We start from the raw sequence: 23,438 nt of genomic DNA, 5'->3' as shown, positions 1-23,438 counted from the left end.
GAGAGCCTTCCAGAGCACGAGAGGGAGGCGGGGGGTGACCATCATCATCATTCGTCCTGATGCACAAACACGGCAGGAGAAGCCAAGCTAAGACGGACACAGAGCTGGCAAAGACATGCCGTAGCACAAGAAAGTTAAAGGTGCAGTGGGTAACCTAAACACTGTGTCTATTTACTATGCATTAGGCATTAGGTGAGTATTTCAATTGCTTGAGTTTTCGATCGTTTTAAATGAATTGTTTGTGTAAGAAAAGTGGGATGGCTGGCTTCCTGTTATACGTGTGGTTCAGGGGACTGTGCTGTTTGTGGATACAAACCAGCTAAACATGGCCATGGAAAGGGACCGAGATGTAGTGTTTTCTATTTGATGTAACATCGCTTATTGTACTATAATTCTGATGGTTGTTATATAATGCACTTTAACAAAAATAAATAAGATAAATAAAGTATTTACATGGATTCAGACAGGTACTGGAGACATTACACACTTAGTGTGTGTGTGTGTGTGTGTGTGTGTGTGTGCGCGCGCGCGTCTCATTTAAATACCATACAAGAGGATCTGTCAGACTAAAGGGCATTGCCCAGCATAATGTGTGTGTGTGTGTGTGTGTGTGTGTGTGTGTGTGTGTGTGTGTGTGTGTGTGGGTGGTAGAGGACGGGCGGTATATGTTTGTATCTCAGGTGTGGTCACATGGCATTGACTGTTTGAGGGCTTAAGTTACATTCACATTTGCAGAAGGAGGTGGGTCAGTACTGTCCCCATCGCACACACACACACACGTACGCACATACACACACACACACACACACACATGCACGCACGCATGCACACACACACAGCTTTAGATGAAGGAAGGTGAGTCACTGGTCAATGTAGAAAGATGAACCACTTACACACACACACACACACACACACACTCTCTCTCTGTCTCATATACACACACACACTCCCTCTCTTTCTCTGTCTCATATACACACACACACACACACCCTTCAAGACCTGCAGCAGCCCCCAGTCCTCATCTCCACACACACACACACACACACACACACACACACCCTTCAGGACCTGCAGCAGCCTCCACACACACACACACACCCTTCAGGACCTGCAGCAGCCCCCCAACACACACACACACACACACACACCCTTCAGGACCTGCAGCATCCCCCACACACACACACACACCCTTCAGGACCTGCAGCAGCCCCCACACACACACACACACACCCTTCAGGACCTGCAGCAGCCCCCAGTCCTCATCTCCTTGTTGACGTATTCCTGCAGCTGGAACTTGGGCTCGTCCGGGTCCTTCATGCTCCGATGCTTCAGCTCCCTGCGTGGGCACGAGGAGACGGACAGAGGAGGAAGAGGAAGATGAGGAGGAGGAGGATGAGGAGGAGGAGTAGACAATGATGATGATGATGATGATGATGATGATGATGAGGAGGAGGAGTAGATGATGATGATGATGATGATGATGATGATAAGGAGTAGACGATGATGATGATGATGATGATGATGAGAAGGAGGAGACGATGATGATGATGATGATGATGATGATGATGAGAAGGAGTAGACGATGATGATGATGATGATGATGAGGAGGAGGAGTAGATGATGATGATGATGATGATGATGATGATGATGAGGAGGAGGAGTAGATGATGATGATGATGATGAGAAGGAGGAGGAGGAGTAGATGATGATAATGATGATGAAGAAAAGGAATACGATCATGATGATGGTGATGATGTTCATGATGATTCCATACCATGACACCATGATGATGATGATGATGATGACAACAATGGCGATGATGATGACGACAATGGCGATGATGATGACGACAATGGCGATGATGACGTTGATGATGATGTTGATGATGTTGATGATGATGATGTTGATGATGACAACAGTGATGATAAGGTGGGTGGAGGAAAGAGGAAGTAACAACAGAGAATTAAAAGTGGCGAGGCCGAGAGGTGAGGGGCAAGGTGAGCAAGATAACAGTGTGGAGATAACGGTGTCATCAGCCCGCCTCTGAGCACCCGCTGTCTTTATCTGTCTAAACAGGCCGGCACCTGCATGTTCTCCCCTAGAGCTGTGTGCTGTGTCTCCCCAGCAATGAATGCAATCTGCTGTTTAGCCGTCTAAACAAATATTGACACGCCTTAATAGTGTCTTGATGGTGATTTCTTTTAAAGTTCAAAAATAAAAATTCATTATCAGGCCAAAGATTTGTCTAACAAACCAAAGCATTATTCTACATCAGATTATACATGCTCTTTGAGCAGCTGCTGTGTACAGGTACAATTTAGATCATTAGATTAAAACACCATTACTGTCCTAAAGGACCTGCATTTGGGACCTCTACACAGACTCTACATGCCATGCCAGCTACTGTCTGTAGGTGGCACTCACTCACTTAGCGATGGCGGTGAACGCCAGCTCCACGTTCAGCCCAGACCGCGCGCTGGACTCCATGAAGGGCACACCGAACTCCTGCAGAGAGAAAAGCACAGGCCCGCACATATAAGCCAAAAGCACAGGCCCGCACATATAAGCCAAAAGCACAGGCCCGCACATATAAGCCAAAAGCACAGGCCCGCACATATAAGCCAAAAGCACACGCCCGCACATGTAAGCCAAAAGCACACGCCCGCACATGTAAGCCAAAAGCACACGCCCGCACATGTAAGCCAAAAGCACAGGCCCGCACATATAAGCCAAAAGCACAGGCCCGCACATGTAAGCCAAAAGCACACGTCCATTAAACATATAAGCCAAAAGCAAAGAGAGTATAGGCAAGGTAATATAAAAAAACAAATATATAGATAGATATAGTTTTTCTATAATTGTTTTGCACCATCACCATGACACTCACTCACACAGAGCACCTTACCTTACCTTACTATGCACAGAGAATCACAGGCTCAGTACCTGCCTCAGTCATTGCAAGCGCCTCTTGATTAATCAGCCACTATGTGGATACTGTTTTTAGAATTGATTTAGATTTTGTGTTATTTAGTCTATCTATCTATCTATCTATCTATCTATCTATCTATCTATCTGTCTCACACGTCCACACATATAAGGCAAAAGCACATGTCCACACATATAAGGCAAAAGTCCTGCATGTCTCAGACCACTGAGCCAATGCATAAACTCATGCATACAAATTACATAAATACAAAATGATAAATGAGTCACAATGTCAAATCACAAGGTCTAAATGTAGAATTATAAATGAATGAAGGGCTATCAGATGCAAATCTCATACGGAACAACTACGACAGACATAACCACACCTGCACCCTACTGAAACGGACGGTCATACCATGGTATCATGAAATCTGCAGACCGCCTGGACTGGACTGGACCATGCGTAGGGCCAGAGCGTTGTTTTAGAGCAACACTGGTAACAGTAAGAGATTGAGGCTTTTCATCTGTTGCTTTGTCTGAAACAAACCTAGCGGCTGTGCTTGGGCAACGGATCTGTCTGGAAAACGAGGCAGATATCTCTAATCTACAAGCTCAGGTGGGATACTGGAAAGCAGGAATCTGCAATCACTACTCTGAGAAATAAATCCAACTCTGTCTCTGTGTCTGAGCTATGAATAATTTGGCACCACTGACTAGTCAATACCACATTCTGTGCTTGCCCCAGGTCATTAAGCAGGACAGTGGTTTGCAGCACTGTTGAGGGGAGGCAGGAATGCAGATTCGGCTTGTGGGCTTCAAACGAATAGATCTAGTCACCTGCACGACCCTGCTTTATAACAGAGCACCTCACACAATGCAAACTTAGGCAGTGAAATGCCAACACATGGCCTTGAATCAGCACACGAGTATATCTCTGGGACTTGAGTTGTGTTTGTTTTCAGAGTTTATTTTTGTGTGTATTAAATTTTAATGCGCTGTAAGAAAGCTATTTGTTTTTCAATTTGCTCTTGAGTAGACCTGATGCCGAACCTCCCTGCGAGTGTGTCTCAGCCCCTCAGTAGGGACTCGTGAGCCGCGCGGAAAATGATTGGGGTTGTCTCGGCTTCTAAGAGTGACGTTACACGAGCTTCCAGCTGTGCAGAGGAGGCGCTCTGAACTCTCTTGTTGTCTGATCTGTTTTCATAACTGCACTAAGTCAGAACTAAAGACAGAGAGAGAGAGAGAGAGATACAACATGTGTCTGTGTGTGTATGTGGATACAGTATGTATGTGTGTGTGTGTGTGTGTGTGTGTGTGTGTGTGTGTGTGTGCATGTGTGTGTATGTGTGTGAGTGATTACAATTTAGAATTTTAACTCCTCCCTACCCTAATGTTTGTGTCACCACAAAGCCCCTGTAAGGATACACTCACATACAGACACACACAGACTTTTACTCAAGCACAAACAACCATCTAATGCAACCCATAACCTCAGAGATTAAAATAAGAAAATGAATACATTAATATACTACTTCCACGCCATAAATCTGACAACACCATTAACTCCGAAATTGCAGATGGGGCATTTCTATGGAGGAAATCAATAGCAATTTGGCTGGGTAAAAAGAAACAGAATACACACACACACACACACACACACACACACACACACACACTCACACACACACACACACACACACACACACACAAAAACACACACACACAAAAAACACACACACACAAAATATAAAGTGAATCAAGGACAGCATCTCTTAACCATGCATTGATTGGCAGTGCTTCAACAAAGAAAAACGGACCTCATCATCTATCAAAACTATGGCAGCAGAACAGCTGAAGTTGCTAACTCAATTATTTGGGGACTCAATGGCAAGTCAGCATTGCCATGCGTTGCTCAGCGTAGGGAAATGCGTGCAGGTCAGAGTGGTGCCATGCGTTGCTCAGCGTAGGAAGATGCGTGCAGGTCAGAGTGTGTGTGTGTGTATGTGTGTGTGTGTGTGTGTGTGTCTCTGTGTGCGTGCAGGTCAGAGTGGAACTTGCTCAGCGTAGGGAAATGTGTGCAGGTCAGAGTGTGTGTGTGTGTGTGTGTGTGTGTGTGTGTGTGTGTGTGTGTGTGTGTGCAGGTCAGTCACCTTGGCTAGTTTCTCTCCCTCCTCACGCTTGACCACCCGCTCCTGAGAGGAGTCCGCCTGCAGAGCAAAACAGATTAGACGTCACACACACACACACACACACACACACACACACACTCCAGCAAGTTCATTTAAACTTTACATTTGCAGCCTTTTCAATGGGCACTGTTTTCAACTCAGGACCACACATTTCTTTATAATAATAATAATAATAGTAATAATAATTTTTATTTATAACGCACTTTACATCAAATCAATGACCTCAAAGTGCTAGTTTATGATTTTGGACCCTTTGTCCTTGTCGTTTTGCTTCAGTTGCACAATGTGTGTTTACTGTATATAGCTAGGGGTCTGGTCACTGCTTTCAGAATTTGCCTCACATGACACACCCACAAAACTAGCCATTAGTAAAAAACAATCTGCCCCGCGCTGTTGACAGCAGGTACCGGTACAATTTATGGATGTCTGGAAAATCTTGTCAGAAAACATTCACTACTGCCTGATGGAAGGAGACATATTTGTTCAGATGTTTGTTTGTTATTTGTCTGAGTTTTCACCCAATATCATTCAAGCGTGTTATGCTGAGGCGAGTGACAACTTGACTTTACATTTTTACGGTAATGTGTTTCACACGAGGTTCCCACGTGCGTTTATAGACCCTTTCAAGAGAGTTCCATTCTCAGCATCATAGTTGGCCCCACAAGACTTCCGTTTTAACATTCCATATGTTATCTTAATGCAGAGGAAGTAGATTGGGAACCAAATAGAACGTTCAAGCATTGTTTTTGTTTTTATTGTTGAAAGGGTCTAGAGAAATTACATATACATGGATTTCTATGGAACGTCACGAAAACATGCGTGCAAGAGGCAGAAAGCACCATAGAACAGCATAGAGCAATGCAAAAGAGCAAAAGAATAAAATGAGTTTTTGTGCTGAAAACTGCACCAATTCGAAATCACGATGGTTAGAGAATGTTAAATATGTTCAATATCCCTAACGGAATGCATGTCTTCGCCAAAAATTACAAAATACGATGTTATATTAATAATGCAAATTAATGGCAAACTTTGAAATATAGTCTGAAATGAGATGTTATTATCATTGAGACAACAGGGGTATACAAAAAAATCTGATTGTAGCTTACAACAGCCGACTATTTAGGTTAAGTTTATAACTGTTGTGGACGGCCACCAAGCGTCTTCTGCCTCACGGCTGCGCGCGCATCTAGTTTTGTTGGTAAACGGGAAACCCGTGTATAGGACAGGAATAGATAAGATAAGAAGCTTTATTGTCATTGCACACAAGATACAATGACATTACTGTACATATGGATAAGAAATGTGTAATACAACACATCAAAACAAAACTAAGTTCTTAAAGTCTATTCAGAAGCAGAGACTCTTATCGTATGATTGACACTACAAAAAAAAAATAGCCACCTAGAACAGCTCTGTAAAATAATAAAATGCTACTATTTCTGCTATAGATAGATAGATAGATAGATAGATACTTTCATATTGATCCCCAAGGGGAAATACAAGCAAATTCAATTCCTGAGGAAATGAGCTGTTAAATTCAAGGTGGGCAAAAATCACCTGATTTTGTGGCAGTGAAGAGAGGGTACACTATGTAAGGAAGACTGTCTGCTGACACTGGCCAACTGCTGTGCTCACCTTGGGAGCTCGATCAACCCAAAGGAGCCAAAACACTTGGAACGTCTAGACGCTGCACTGCATACGAAAAGTATTCACAGCGCTTCACTTTTTCCACATTTTGTTGTTTCAAGTTGTAGAAGCATCTCAAGGACCATTGATAGAAGTAGGATGCACCAGAGCTCAATTACAAGCGTCATAACAAAGGGTGTGAATACCGGTACTTACTGTATGTAGAATAAATATTTCTTGTCTTTTTTGTGTCCAGCGAGTTTTCACATAGATCTCTGTTTCTCGAGGTCACTGAGAACTGAAAACAACTGCTGTCCTCACCTTGGGAGCTCGATCCACCAAAAGGAGCCAAAACATTTTGAATGTCTAGACAGTACATGCCCCCACAGTGTAGTGCAGTAGATGTCTGGCTGTAGCAACTCGAGCTAGGTAAAACCGTTTTTTTTTTTTACCAATAATACTCGGTGACCTTGAGAAACAGAGAGAGATCTATGTGAAAACTTGCTGGATTTCTCCTTTAAGACCAATCACTTCAGAATTAGATTATGGAGGTGGTTTGTCAATGTGTTCCTTTGTGGTTGTGCCCTAAATGAGTGAGACTGCCCAATGTCCATTTGAGCTTTGAGCTAAGTGAACTGCCTTTAAGGCACTGTGATATATGTCATGTTGAACAAATGACCATTCACACCAATGAAGGCTTATGAACTGAATAATGCTCTCTTATCAATGCAGTGGGAGCGCTGTCTCAGGCAGCTTGTACTCTGCAGAAAGGAATTGACTGTTTTTTTTTCTTTGTTTCCTGCCAAGTGGCTCTAAATCAGAAATATTTCCAATTCATGTTCCCCAAAGAGGTTATCAGATTTAGCTGCTTAAAGAAAATGTTCCTCAAATATTTCCTCTCCTCCTGTCTGGCAAGTCCCCATAGTCCCACGGGTCTCTGCGACTGCCTCGAGCGTCAGGAGTTCAAATCTCTCTGAGGTTTATTAGCACAGTGAAAGCTGGTTAGTTGCCTTGAGGGAGAAAGTTTATGATTTCTATTTTAAGAGAAGTCAACATGCTGAACTTGTATCGTGTGTGTGTGTGTGTGTGTGTGTGTGTGTGTGTGTGTGTGTCTGTGTGTGTGTGTGTCATTTACTCTACCTCCTCCACCCTGCACATCCCTTCATCTTCAAACTTTTAAACATCTTCAAACTTTCATTCATTACCAATTCAGTTCCAAATGTTTGGTTTTCATCTCGAACGTGTGAAAGTTGCCCCCCTGTACTCAGTCCCGGCTCTGTGTGTGTGTGTGTGTGTGTGTGTGTGTCATTGAAAGTTGCCCCCCTGTACTCCTCAGTCCCGGCTCTGTGTGTGTGTGTGTGTGTGTGTGTGTGTGTGTGCGTGTGTCATTGAAAGTTGCCCCCCTGTACTCCTCACACCCAGCTCTGTGTGTGTGGCCTCGCCAGGTGCCCCAGGATCACAGCAGGAGGTTTAGGTTCAGAGGGCTTCCACTACTGTGGAAATATACTCTCGGCTAATGAGCAAACTTGAATTTCCCCTGGGGATCAATAAAGTATCTATCTATCTATCTATCTATCTATCTATCTATCTATCTATCTATCAACAGCTTGATGCTTGTTGCTACGGCTATCTCCCAAGCCTTCTGCAGACAATCTCCCTAACCCTAAACAGCGGGTGGGGAAGGTTAGCCTTCAACAGCTCAGAGAAAACCTTCCGTCTTTATTGACCTTCAGCAGTTGGCCTGGGAGACATGCACACACACACACACACACACACACACACACACACACACACACACACACACACACACACAGCCCGTTGGCCTGGGAGACATGGCTGTCAGGTACATCTTGTGTTCTTTAACAGCGAGAGATCCCACTGCCTTACTGTAATTAGGAAACACTGTGCTGAGGAGATGGTGGGTAAATCATATTGATTCTATAGGCATATAAAATAAACATCTCCACTACACTCTCTCCACGTGTGGAGTTGCTTACGATGTGCAGAGTGGTATACAATTATATCAGATAAACAGAATGTGCCTTTAGAACATTGGATGAATGGTTGCTGAACATGGGCAATGTAGATATTGCATTAAAGATCATCCATTATATCTGTCTACGTCATTTACAACATTAACGATGAAAACAAGCACATTTTTAAGTGACTCCAAACTTTTGAACGGTAGTGTATATTATTCCAATGTATTCCTTGACAAGTTTTTACACAGCAGCACTTTGATGTCTCAATTAAGGTTGTTGTTTGTTCATTTAAGAAACCAGAGTTAAAGTATCTACTCATAACTACTTTCCTCAATTGAGGGCAGGCACAGCCAAGCAGGAGGAGCCATACTGGAGCATTTGGACCTTACTCCTACACCAGGGTACGGACCTACACATGAGATATTACATTAATACACAGGATTAGATGTTATACTGTAGTCCCTTGTGCTAAGCATGTGGAGCATTTGGACCTTACTCCTACACCAGGGTACGGACCTACACATGAGCTAAGGAGTAGGCTACAGATACAAAACTTTCCAGATGTGTTCATGTAAGAAACCAGACAGACCCTCTTCAATTCACCCGTTAACATGTTTGTTTTGGTTGCTTGAGTTCATTTGGTTTCATCTGATCTAATGAGATAGCTACCCGAGAGAAATATCACATCATAGTTTTTCCAAGTTCCCTTCGAGGCCAATACCAAACCAAGGAGATATGTTTGTTTTTTCCACAGATATTGGCTGATGTTTTTACCTCTCTCTGTCTGAAAGCCTGAAGAGCTAGTTTCTGATATTGCCTGATTATTCTGATATTATGGTATTGTCTTAATGTTTAATGTCTTGTAAAACAGCCTGGTATGTTTCATGTATCACACCCAGTTGCTGGAATCAGTGCAGTGTAGCTGTTTCGATCCTATCCCACCACGTCACTAGATCTCCATCCTAATGAAATAAACAGCCTCAATACAACTACATCGTAATTAAATAAACTGTAGGTTTCAATGAACAGTGTCACTAGAACTCTATCCTAATGAAATTAAAAGTGTCACTAAAACTCCATGCTAATGAAATATACAGCCTGAATACAACTCCATCCTAATGAAATGTGTGCAGTATGGACCAAGCCCTCTTTCCTCATAATACCAATGACCTTCCGGGATTAGTGCACTGACCTCTATAATTAAATATGCTTATATCTGGAACATAAGTTTGTCCAGCCCGCAGGCAGACATACAACCCTTCAGAAAGTGAAAGTCCTGCCATGTGTTCCTACTACCTGTGCACTTAATTGACCTTAAGCTGACCCACCTGGCTGAAGAATTGTGCTAATTTGGATCGGCAGATTTACTAAATGGTTGAAACAAATATTTGGCAGAACTTATACTTTCTGACCCTGGGAGAGATCCAACTCAAACCTGTTCATATATAGTCATGTCAGGGCATCCATGTGTTGACTTGCTACAGTGTGATGTTTTGAAAAATTTCCCTCTTTTTCAGGTGACAAAATGTGAAGTGAGAAACAACCTCTAAAAACACAGAACTACTGTAAAAGAGCCAGCACTGCACCTACAGCCAAACAAGAACTAACACACCTGTCTAAGGAGGTCAATATCATGGCAGGTGTTGCCGAACTAACACACCTGTCTGAGGTCAATATCATGGCAGGTGTTGCCGAACTAACACACCTGTCTAAGGTCAATATCATGGCAGGTGTTGCCGAACTAACACACCTGTCTAAGGTCAATATCATGGCAGGTGTTGCCGAACTAACACACCTGTCTAAGGTCAATATCATGGCAGATGTTGCCAAACTAACACACCTGTCTGAGGTCAATATCATGGCAGGGAGTGTTGCCGCGCTTCCAGTCAGTGTCATGACACCATTTGAGTCTTCAAATGCCACTGCTTTTAGACTTAGTCATTCTTTGTGATAAAAAAATAAAAATAAAAAAGAGTTGCTTTTGGTTTGAAATGCCATTGAGCACGGATGCACATTTCTCAGATCAAGCACAGCACAGGTTTTGACCCTCTGTGGCAGAACTTTTATAGAGAGGCTCTTCCCTTCTTTAGTTGTTTAGAACTTTTATAGAGAGGTTCTTCCCTTCTTTAGTTGTTTAGAACTTTTATAGAGGTTCTTCCCTTCTTTAGTTGTTTAGAACTTTTATAGAGGTTCTTCCCTTCTTTAGTTGTTTAGAACTTTTATAGAGGCTCTTCCCTTCTTTAGTTGTTTAGAACTTTTATAGAGGTTCTTCCCTTCTTTAGTTGTTTAGAACTTTTATAGAGGTTCTTCCCTTCTTTAGTTGTTTAGAACTTTTAGAGAGGTTCTTCCCTTCTTTAGTTGTTTAAATAAGGCCACCCTCTCACTACGGATATGGGCAATGATGTCATATAATACTGATATGTTCCCTTCATCGCTAATTAATTGGCTTAATTACCAGTATGAAAAGCAAAAGTGAAACGGTTAAATGACTGAAAAGAAACTAGGGCTGGATAAATTGTACAGACTTGTTTGCAAGCCAACCATGACACCTATTTACCATGAGACCTATTTACCATGAGACCTATTTACCATGGCACCTATTTACCATGAGACCTATTTACCATGGCACCTATTTACCATGAGACCTATTTACCATGAGACCTATTTACCATGGCTGAAGGTTATTGATGTAACTGCACACAGTAGCGACAGAACTCGTAATGATCTCACTTCACACATTCATGTTCCATGAGAGAGGCCATGAGAAGTGAGTGTGTCATGCGTCTGCGCTGCTAAACCTGCAGCAGTTCCGGTGCGATCCCGTCCTCCGTATGTCGCATGGGATGGCGAGCAGGGAGGTGATGATGCTGTTGGTCGAGGAGACAGGCGTGTGTTTTCCAGCAGGCCAATCGTGGAGGTGGGAAATGGGCTCCTTCTGAGCGCTACACTGCAGCTCTCTCTTATCCGCAGTCTTTGTCTTGACTAATCCAGGGATTAGAGTGAAATAATTAAGGTGTACAGAAAAGGATTCAAGATTACAGGCCAGGTTTAATCTCTTCTGTTCAACCTCCTATTTTAAAAAAAAAAAAAAGGTGCCTCCCCTGGAAGGTCTCTCGTTTTTATTTCCTCCACGATGTTGATCATAATTGTGTTTTGTTTTGCTCTCTGACAAACAGCGTCATTATTATGGCCATGTTATTTGCTGGTAAAGAGGCCGCATGCTGTCTGTGTTTGTTTGCTTGCCCATGCTGCAGTATCTCATTTTCATTGAAGAGAGGGAACATTGGAGTCTGAAACAGCCTTTGTTGCTGCTATCACCTCTTCATAAATACACAGGATGTGATATTGTATTATCGAAATTTTCCGATGCCTGTGGAAGTGGTGGTTTCCACCTTTCTGCTGTTGCTGAGCAAGCGAGGCACAACCTGTAAAAGCTTGCACATATATTAGGCAGCATTAAATCACATTTCCTCGGGAGCAGCTATAAATGTTTCATGAATCAAAAGAGCGGAGTGAATTTGTGATGAGCGCGGCACCACTCGACTCGACGACTCGAGGGTTCCAAGCCAGAGCAGGAAGTGTGGCAAGGGCTCTAATCAGGAAGTGATGAGAAGGAGAGGAGCGGAGAGAACGTCTGCGTCACCCAGCTAAAAAAGAAACGCTCAAAGACTCAATGCTTGGCTTTGTTCTAACACAGAGGCTGTGGAGGGGTGTGTGTGTGTGTGTGTGTGTGTGTGTGTGTGTGTGTGTGTGTGTGTGTGTGCGTGCGTGTGTGTGTGTGTGTGTGTGTGTGTGTGTGTGGGGGGGGGTGTTCTCCTCTCCAGGGCATCAGAACACAGCTCCTTCTTGCTGGTGTTCTTTTCCAAAATACTATATTTATTACACCAGATCAGATCAGCCCCCTGAACCCTCACACCAGATACTGTAGTTCCACAAAAACTTGGGCTGTATTGTTTTTAGGGAGTCCCTTTTAGTAATACATGTCATACCTCAGACATAATAACATAAATAAGCGACTCACACAAGACTGCACATACTTGTACTTGCCTTAACTCTAATGAGCTTCATGTTGGGAGAAAAGCTCATATTTGCTATCTGATCCTTTGGCCCAAATAACAAGACCAAAGGTGTGCCCTATGGTATGGTTGGACAGAGTGACCAGTGTCGGTGGTGTGAGTGTCGGTGTAGATGTGCTGCGCTTACCTCGTTCCCAATCAGAGTGACCAGTGTGGTGTCAGTGTCGGTGTAGATGTGCTGCGCTTACCTTGTTCCCAATCAGCATCACCACCACGTCCTTCTGGGCGTACTCATGGATCTCCGTCAGCCAGGCCTGTGGGAGAGATCACGCACAGGTGAGGTCAGTGAGATGGACAGGTGACTCACACACAGGTGAGGTCAGTGAGATGGACAGATGACTCACGCACAGGTGAGGTCAGTGAGATGGACAGGTGACTCACTCACAGGCCTGTGGGAGAGAACATAACACACACAGGTGAGGTCAGTTGGATGGACAGGTGACTCACACACAGGTGAGGCCAGTGGGATGGACAGGTGACTCACACGCAGGCTCACATCTGCTTTACTCTGTATGAAATTTTTGGATAAATAAAAATATTCTAAAAAAATGAATTTATTTGATTTATACTTTCTTTAACCAGGGCATTAATCACATTGTGTGAGACAAATGTATCTTTTCCAAGTGAGCCCTGGCCAAGAAACTTTTCCTGAAAAGGAAAAGAAAACATTCACCATAAAAAGCACAACGAAGCTCCAGAAAGGGAAAAAGCTCACGGTGATGACTTCCAACACATTTGATTGGTTTTGCGATGGGGCTGGTTAGTGGGGGATTCTCTCAGTGGGTGAAATACCTGGTGTCAACCCTGTGATCCATTTTTCTAAAGTTTTTGGCTAAATTCATATTTCAAAGGGGCCTGTGGCAGCTGACACCAAAGGGTTAAATAAAATCCTCTGTCAACGTGACGAGCTGGATTCTGGAAGTAGAGCACGGTACACGGTAGTGTTGTCAGCCTGGCAGCTGCATCCTGTCACAGTTGCACATACTGAACACATCTGCAGCACGGTCAAATTAAGACAAATCACTATGGAAGATGAGGAAAATAACAGGCTGTGCTGTGTGTTTTGGTCTGTTTGTGATTGAGGTTGACAGCATGCGTAATCATAGCTCCATGTCTGAGTCAGTGCATTTCTAAGTATACTTTGGCCTGCCCTGAAGCCTACTGTATGGCTTTCTCCTGTGTGATAAGCATACATCTAAAAAAAAACGTCAGACACATATGCACACTTGCGTGCATGTGTGTGTGTGTGTGTGTGTGTGTGTGTGTGTGTGTGTGAGAGAGAAAGAGAGACAGAGAGAAGGAGAGAGAGGGAGAGAGAGAGGGAGAGAGAGAGAGCGAGAGAGAGGGAGAGAGAAGAGAGTGCAGTTTTCCTGTCTGAAATCTGATTGGCATCTCAGGTAGTTCTGTTGCTGTGCAACTTCAATTTCCCATATGAAAGCCTCATCATCTGTGACAGTGCAGTGCTGTTGATGGAGACAGGGGGAGGGGCCACAATTGCCGAGGCCACAAGTAAACAAACGGCCGGCGCCGCCTGAGCCAAATGAAGCCCCAATGCACTAAAAGGCAGAGGGAGCCCATAATAAAGCTTTATTACAGTATTACAGGCAATCAGAGGCAGCCAGACAGAATCAACAATCAGGCCCCCGGTCAGGTACCCAGCACAGCACAGCACAGCACAGCACCGGCCTAATGCAGTTTCACAGCATCTTTAAAGCTGTGGTCAGTGGAGCTGTGTGTAATGTTGTCCAACCAGTGCACTACGTAGATATGGCCTCGTATCCCAAAACATACAGCTAGGCATCTTTACGGCTGTGGTCAGTGGAGCTGTGTTTAATGTTGTCCAACCAGTGCACTAGATATGGTCTCGTATCCCAAAACATATAGCTAAGCATCTTTACAGCTGTGGTCAGTGCAGTACGTAGATATGACCTCAGATATGGCCTCGTATCCCAAAACATATATCTAGGCATCTTTACAGCTGTGGTCAGTGCAGTACGTAGATATGGCCTCGTATCCCAAAACATATAGCTAGGGATCTTTACAGCTGTGGTCAGTGCAGTACGTAGATATGACCTCGTATCCCAAAACATATAGCTAGGCATCTTTACAGCTGTGGTCAGTGCAGTACGTAGATATGGCCTCGTATCCCAAAACATATAGCTAGGCATCTTTACAGCTGTGGTCAGTGGAGCTGTGTTTAATGTTGTCCAACCAGTGCACTAGATATGGTCTCGTATCCCAAAGCATATAGCTAGGCATCTTTACAGCTGTGGTCAGTGGAGCTGTGTGTAATGTCCTTGCATGCGTGCGGTCAGGGCAGGGCAGGATGGGAATCAATGCCACCCTCTCAGATGTATCCCTCTGAGCTGCCGCGTTGTGTTACGCCTGTTGTAATTACATCAGTTAACGAAATTATGCTCTTAACGAACCCAGCTCTGCATCAGATCAATACTATTGAAAGGGAGAGTAAACACGCACACTGAAAGTCAACATACACACAATCACACACAGAGAGAGATGATATACAAAAGTGCATGAAGACAGATGACACTAACACACACACACACACACACACACACACACACACACACACACACACACACACACACACACACACACACACACACACACACACAATGCTTTTCAGCAGGCACAAAGGACCAAAAACAAACAAAATTAGACAGCTTGTTTGTCAAACATAAATAATTCTTTATGGTTTTGTTGTAGAGAAGCCCCAGATGAATGCTAATTCTGTTTCCTGTAATCTATGTATCAATAGATTATTATGTGCTGTTTTTCATGATCACGACCCCTTTCACATCATGCAAAGTGGATGGTTTTGGTAAAAAAGGTAGTTTCTTTGCACAGGGTCCACTGAGAAGACACAACTGTTGTGTTTGCCAGAATGATGCAAACAGCAAACTGTGTACAGTGTAATACATTTTAATGAGCTTCACACCTCATGGTGTTTACAGAGCACAGTTTTTATGGGTAGGCTGTGACTGCATGGTGTCTGTATGAGGGTTTGTACATGTGTGTGTGTGTGTGTGAGGATGTGTACATGTGTGTGTGTGTGTGTGTTGTGCATGTGAAACCCTAATGGCTTTTGTCTGATTTAGATGCACTGCTGGGGGAAGACACATTCTTATGCTGAGCATGTACTGTATGTTTAGACGCTCACACACTATTAGTGTATAATAGGCTCTGTCAGACTGGCATGGTGTGATTGACAACTTAAAGGTCTAGTTCTTGTTTATGCATAGTGAAGTAGAAACTCGTTTAAAGGCCCATCGTGGCTCACACCATTGAAAAACAGACATTTCCTGTCCTTTTGTATTTGTGACATGTTGTGACTGCGCTGGCGTCAGTGAAAATTTGTTTTGTTTTCTTTATGTGTGAAATGAGAGCATGTGACAGAGAGAGAGAGAGCGAGAGAGAGAGAGAGAGAGAGAAAGAAAGAGAGAGAGAGAGAGAGAGAGAGAGAGACAAGCCATCTCTCTTTGTCCAAACCCAATTACACATGGCATTTAACAGCCATGCTCCTTCGTCTTGTATCCATGTAATGGGGTCAAAGGTGTCACATTTGATACACTTAGAGGAAAAGATGTGCTGGAATGTGTCATATGTCTCAATGTCTCGTCTCAATGTGTCATCTGTTTGCCAGACATGACGCATAGAGCCTGAATTAAACCACGAGACACATTTGGACACGAGTACTGAGCTCCAAGCTCCATTCAGTGCTACTGACGGGCTACATGACCTCTGTGTGTGTGCGTGTGTGTTTGTGTGTGTGTGTGTGTGTGTGTGTGTGTATGGGGGGGGGGTGTTCAGGGGCAAATAACAAACTAATAATTTTCTATTTTCATTTCCTAGTCCCGCCCCCCTTGGCTGCTGATGTCTCTCAGTATCCAATCAGTGGGCCGCGTTCCCCAGGGCACGCACAGTCAGGGCACGCACGCACGGTCAGGAAGAGGCAGGCCAAGGTTGCGTGGAGGTGTAGGAGTCAGGCCTTTGGTCTTAATTAACACAGCAGGGAGACTCTCATCAGACTCCATCAGTCATTATGTACAGAGAGAGAGAGATAAAGAGAGAGAGAGAGAGAGAGAGAAGAGAGAGAGAGTGAGGTCTCACAGCTTGTTTACAGAGCACCACATTTTTAATTACACAGTTTAAGATGAGCAGCCTAGTTGGAAAGGTTCTCAAATAAACCCTTGGAGAAGGGGAAGGCTTTACTGTGCTCTCTCTCTCACACACACACACACACACACTCACACACACACACACACACACACACACACACACACACACACACACACACACACACTTGAGGAATACCAAGAGCTTGCTCCACGGCTGACATGATGAAGGGCTTGTTTGGCGGCCCTTGCCGGCCGCTCCCCTCTTTTCTAAGCTTCACTCACTCCTTCCCTCTCTTCCTCCCTGCTTAAAAACACTAATGGCTCCAAGGTCAATATTTCTGCAGGACATACAGTATGTGTGTGTGTGTTTGTGTGTGTCTGTCTGTGTGTGTGTGTGTGTGTGTGTGTGTGTGTGTGTGTGTGTGTATGTGTGTGTGTGTGTGTGTGTGTGTGTGCGTCTGTCTATGTGTGTGTGTGTGTCTGTGTGTGTCTATTTTTATGTCTTTTTTGAGTCTGTAGTTTGCTGACCTTCTCTCTCTCTCTCTCACTCTCTCTCACACACACACACACACACACACAGAAAGAAAGACCCACACAAAGCTTTCAGGTGATCCATTCAGCAATTATCTACTCAGTCTTGTGTGGAAGAGTAAAGGCAGACATGAAGTCAATGCCCAACAGATAGAAGCAGCCCTCCTCCTCCTGTGGTCCAGACACATACATGCTGCCTATCACACAGAGTGGGAGAGAGCAGGCCATCCTACATACACTACCATGCTGGACTCAGTATATATTACATGTGTGTTATGAGCTGATTTCATTTCAAAATACTTCCCAATATTTCTTTTCATCTTGTCTATGATGTGTTGAGTTTGGCATTTAAGTATAAGTAAATTTAAGTATAAGTAAATAAAAGAGGGAAATTTGGTCTCTGCATTTATCCCACTCCGTGAATTAGTGAAACACACTCAGCACACAGTGAACAGAAGCACACACTAATCCCGACGCAGTGAGCTGCCTGCTACAGCGGCGCTCGGGGAGCAGTGAGGGGTTAGGTGCCTTGCTCATGGGTACTTCAGTCGTTCCTACTGGTCGGGGTTCAAACCGGCAACCCTCCGGTTACAAGTCCGAAGCGCTAACCAGTGGGCCACGACTGCTCCGTGTCCTTGCACTGCAGCTATTTCTATCTTGTATTCCAAAAAGCAGTGGTCACCTTGGTACCACGGCAACCAAGCCCTGGAGAGGTCTGTTTGAATTTATGCATGAGAGGGTCATTTCATCTGTCTGGAAAAGAGTTTCCCATTCATTGCCCGCTAGTAGCTATTTCAACACTGGCAACTGCAGTCATCTGATTTGAACACCTATCTAAGGAGCCCAGCACTAATGTTAACATTCAAATCAACAATTATGAGTTATACAGGATAACTTGTACTAAGTGCCTGCAGCTGTTCTTAAAACATTTATTCAACCAACCAACCAACAGGCGTTAAGAAACACAAGTACTTCACATGCAAGTAACCTGCTGATGTCTGTTTCAGCTTATTCATCAGGGAATTCTGGTCTGTTCAGTTGAGCAGAATCAATATGGATGCTCAGATTACACTGTAGTAGATTTAAAACTCATTAGAGAGTCAATGGTGGAATAACAGATAATGGTCATTACAGCAATAACCCAGTGGAATGGAACCAAGGAACCCCCCCCCACACACACACACACACACACACACACACACACCACACAATAGCTTTACATCACACACAAGACATGTTGCTCTGACTATGCACTCCCCCCGTCAGTTAAATCAGGGCGCTTGGCATCACCAGAATGATTGTGTGTATATATATTTATATATGACATCTTAACACTTTTACATCAGTACTATAGATGCACATAGTGTCACCAAGGACTCCCCCATCCCCCATCCATCCCTCCATGACTCCAGAGGCTGTGACGGGGCTGTGAGGCTGTGCATGAGGTTAATTCTGCCTTATGAGCCAGAACAGAGAGTCTGTGCATGAGGTTAATTCTGCCTTATGAGCCAGGACAGAGAGGCTGTGCATGAGGTTAATTCTGCCTTATGAGCCAGGACAGAGAGGCTGTGCCTTCAGCAGAGGCATCGCTCCTGGGCGGAGAGAGAGGCTGAGGCGCGTTGCCGCGCGGAGCTCCGAGCGCCGAGCGATCTGTCTGTGTTAGCGCCGTCTGCGCTGACAGCAGGTTGGCATTATATCAGACGAGCTGTAAGCGTCGAGAAAAGGTCTGTCACGCCGACGTGAGTCAAGACTCTGACGTCTCTCTGGAGGTCACTGGCTTTGTAAAAGGACTGCCGAGACCGCCAACGCATTCTGCTCTCAGTAAAGGTCCCTTATCTGGCTGCCGTTAAGGCCAGCACACCCTGCCTATCTCCAGTATGGCACTGTAATGAGAATTATAACCAATCACATATGAGCAGTGTCCACACGGAATAATAATCAGGCTCTGCTGAATGTCCAGTACAGGGTCCCACTGCCATTGGCTAGAATCGACACATTCTGAATGGCCATCAGTGTCAACAAAACCCCTCTGAAAGTGGTGCGGCTGTTATTGTGCTTCATGTTGCTGTCGTTGTGTAGTTTGTGGTGTTGATGTTGCCACTGTTTTGAGCGAGAGGGATATTTAAACCGAGAGATTTTATAGTGACCATTATAGTTCAGATAATGGGTTGGCTGAAGTTGCTCAGCGAAAGACATGCATGGAATGTGTTATCCCAAAGTCATGACGTCTTGCATTCCCAGTGAACAAAGGTACCATGTAACCATGACCTTTTTACAGTTCCCATTATAGTTATCGATGTCGGGGTGGACTGGCCTTCAGTTAGATAGATAGATAGATAGATAGATAGATAGATAGATAGATAGATAGTTTATTGATCCCCAAGGGGAAATTCAGTCTTCAGAAGGTAGAGCTCCTTTGTGAACTAGACCATGGATCTGCATATATTTGAGGAGTTTTAAGACTGTTCTGTGTTCTGTTTTGTGTCAGTGGAAACACACACACAGGTGCACCCATGTGTTTGGAACTACTGTAGTTACTGCAGTCTGGCTCACGGGTTTGTGTTCCCAGATGGCCTCGAGTGCCAGTGTGTTTGGCAAGGTCCGGCCCACGCTCCAGAACGCATCGCAGGGATCATGTAGTCACTGCACAGAGTAACTCCACCAGGAGCCGTGCCGCACCTCCATGTGTTCCCTACTGAGAGGGAGAACAGGTGGAGCTTTGGGTGGAGGTGGGCTAATTTCACCCTTACAAAAACACCCTTGCCAACGAGCCAAAGTACTGTAAGTGTCAAAACTGCAGTTTTTGAGGAATTCCTTGCAGTTCATATGCATAAATGCAGTGTTTTGGACAAGGAACTGCATTGCAACTACATTGTATTTCAGACAAACTGCAGAAGAACTGCCAGCTGTTTTTTGTAAGGACAGTGCTGCCATGGTGAATGCCCAAAACAGAAATAGAAACTGGGCATGAATTAGGTGAGGGGATGACTTAAGACCCAGGAGGCGCTGCAAATGTGTCACATCTGCTCCGGGACTTCTGTTTAGAACACCGTTTTAAGTATATCGGTGTCAACATGACCACCAGTCCTCCCTGCCTACGTCTGCATCTCAGAGGCATGTTTACATTTAGAGTCTAGAGCAGGGGTCAATGAGACCTCGTGGGGAGCCGTCATTGTCATGGTCATTATCATTTTTCTGCATGGGTATCAGAGTGATTATTTGATGGTATCATTTATGAGCAAACAAGTACAAATAATGTACTACTGTCATATACTGCTCTTTCTCTTTTGAAATACCCTACAGTGTACATCCATGTTAGTTTTTCCACTTGTTCCTTCCTGAGGATGGTTTGTATAGGTTTAATCAATTTATCATATCATAGAGACGATGTTTATTACACAACTAGACAACTGGATGTGAATATATTTCTTTCTAATCGTCCCTTCCTACCCAAAACATCTGGGGGGCTGTATGAAAGCTGCTGGCGGGCCTGATCTGGACCCCGGGCCTTATGTTTGACACCACTGCTCTAGAGAAAGATTTCCTCAATCCGAATCACTCTCAATTAAATTTCCTATTCACTTTATTTTTGGCACAACTAATTTCTGCATTCCTATCGCCAAGGCAACAGAGACCTATAACAGCTACACAAGTGGTTTTCTCTCTCTCTCTGATACACACACACACACACACACACACACACACACACACACACACACACACACACACACACACACACACACACACACACACAATTGCTGGTGCTTGGTGCTTTTCCAAAAGGTGCCTAAGGTGCCTAAAGTGTGTAGAGTCCATGACATGATGTGTGTGTGAGTGTGGAGGATGGATTTAGATTGGCAGTGGGACGGCGGCCTCAAATGACAAACAAGTCACATCCTGAAGGGAGTAGCATGATGACATGGACAGAAATGCGTCCTCTTCACATCAAGAATGAAATGCAAGGGTGCTGAGGAGGACAACAGGTAGAGAGGGAGAGAGAGGGGGAGAGGGAGAGAGAGAGGGGGGGAGAGGGGGGGAGAGAAGGAGAGAGAGGGAGAGAGAGGGGGGGGAGAAAGAGAGAGGATGGGGGGAGGGAGAGAGAGAGGGAGACGGGGAGAGAGGGGGAGAGGGAGAGAGAGGGAGAGAGAGAGAGGGGGGGAGGGAGAGAGAGAGGGAGAGATAAAGGGAGAGAGGGAGAGGGGGGAGGGAGAGTGGCAAAAAGAGTGTGAAGTACTAGATAGATAGATAGATAGATAGATAGATAGATACTTTAATGATCCCCAGAGGAAATTCAAGTACTCTAAGTAAAAGTGAAGCTTTACACACACAGCTTTGAAAGTGAAGCTTTACACAACATACACACACACACACACACACATACTGTACACACACACACACACACACACACACATATAAGCACACTCTCTCTCTCTCTCTCTCTCTCACTCACTCTCTCTCTCTCACACACACACACACACACACACACACATACACACACAAACGCGTTCAATCCGCTGTGACCAAAATGCTTTCTGCCTTCAATATCTGCTCATATGTTATGTATTCATGTGCCATGTGTTCATCCATGTGCGTTGACTTGAGATACACGAGGAGGCATACGTGTATTAATGTGTGTGTGCTTATGTATGTACAGTAGACTCATGTTAGTACAACGTGTATGTGTGCATGTGTGTATGTGTGTGTGTGTCTGTTTTTGGCCCTTCCAATTCTAACTCTGGACAGACTGTGGCCAAACATACGGCTGTCCAGTCCCCGAGCTCGGAGCGCAGCATGCTAGCTCACGGAACGGGTCATTTCTGCAGCCTTGGCAACAGCCCTCCGATGAGAACTCCGGAGCAGGAGAAAGAGGCTTCTCTACAAGGACACAGAATGCAAATCTGCGTCTTTATCTGAGTGAAGCGCTGAAGTTGGAGCCAAATTTGGCCACGCAGGAAGGAAGTAGAACTCTGTATACGTTGGCCCTGCTGTTGAGGAACACGGCAATCTTTCGGGCCATTAGCTTATTTGCTGTCCACCCCAGGGGCAGACAAGAGGACACATACAGTACCCTTCTCTTTTCTGTGTCTGCAATAACTCAGTCTGACATTGTTAGCCTAGCTTGGCATAATTCACTGGGAGTGGGTTAGACCAGTTAGCCTATAGCTAGCTTGTGGGACACTGACTTGAGGGCATCTGTGGATGAGTTTGCATGGCAACTGTTAAAGGTGCAGTTTGCTATTCTATCCAAACACACAACAACACAAATTCAGTCGTAGTCAGTCTAGCTGTCCATCAATTTGAGTTTCGTTGGTTAGATCCATCCATTTTGTCTTTAGATTAAGGACCAAAAGATGCTGCAGTCATGGTGACGACTTATATTCTGGCAGGCAACGTCCCCTTAGTTCTGCAAGCCTGTGTGAGCCGAGAAAACTTTGCATGTGCTACGTGGTATGCAAGTAGTAGAAAAGTAGACAACAAAAATAGACAAACTGATGTACTGATGATAGGCTATGTTTTTCATGGCCTGTAACACACACACACACACACACACACACACACACACACACATTTTGGTTTTTCTTGGCCTGTAATACTGGTTTCGGCAGTTTGAATACAGTTTTGAACATCTCTCAGCCTCTGAGTGCGGTTGCTACTTTCTACTTGACTGAACTTTATGCTGGAGTGACGTACTGGGCACAACAAACCGATCAGATAAAAGATGCAGACGCCACCTCTACCTGTGTGTGTGCAGACGCCACCTCTACCTGTGTGGGGTGCAGACGCCACCTCTACCTGTGTGGGGTGCAGACGCCACCTCTACCTGTGTGGGGTGCAGACGCCACCTCTACCTGTGTGGGGTGCAGACGCCACCTCTACCTGTGTGCTGTGCAGACGCCACCTCTACCTGTGTGGGGTGCAGACGCCACCTCTACCTGTGTGGGGTGCAGACGCCACCTCTACCTGTGTGGG

At 44.7% G+C, this 23,438-nt stretch overlaps 1 protein-coding gene across 1 annotated transcript in view; it reads right to left on the bottom strand.

Moving 5' to 3' along the window:
- Nucleotides 1-959: 959 nt before the first annotated feature.
- The window catches only part of LOC121705298 (ras-related protein Rab-26-like), a 130,306-nt gene continuing 107,827 nt past the window's right edge, over nt 960-23,438 (bottom strand). The window contains exons 6-9 of the mRNA XM_042086202.1: nt 12,987-13,052; nt 5,076-5,132; nt 2,429-2,505; nt 960-1,336 (exon numbers count right to left, since the gene is read on the bottom strand). Of these exons, the coding sequence (XP_041942136.1) occupies nt 1,234-1,336; nt 2,429-2,505; nt 5,076-5,132; nt 12,987-13,052 (303 nt within the window). The 3' untranslated portion in view covers nt 960-1,233. The remainder of the gene's footprint in view (nt 1,337-2,428; nt 2,506-5,075; nt 5,133-12,986; nt 13,053-23,438) is intronic.

This window comes from Alosa sapidissima, chromosome 3, assembly GCF_018492685.1.
Source record: "Alosa sapidissima isolate fAloSap1 chromosome 3, fAloSap1.pri, whole genome shotgun sequence".
NCBI lineage: Eukaryota > Metazoa > Chordata > Actinopteri > Clupeiformes > Clupeidae > Alosa > Alosa sapidissima.
This window is presented reverse-complemented; position numbering and strand designations above follow the sequence as displayed.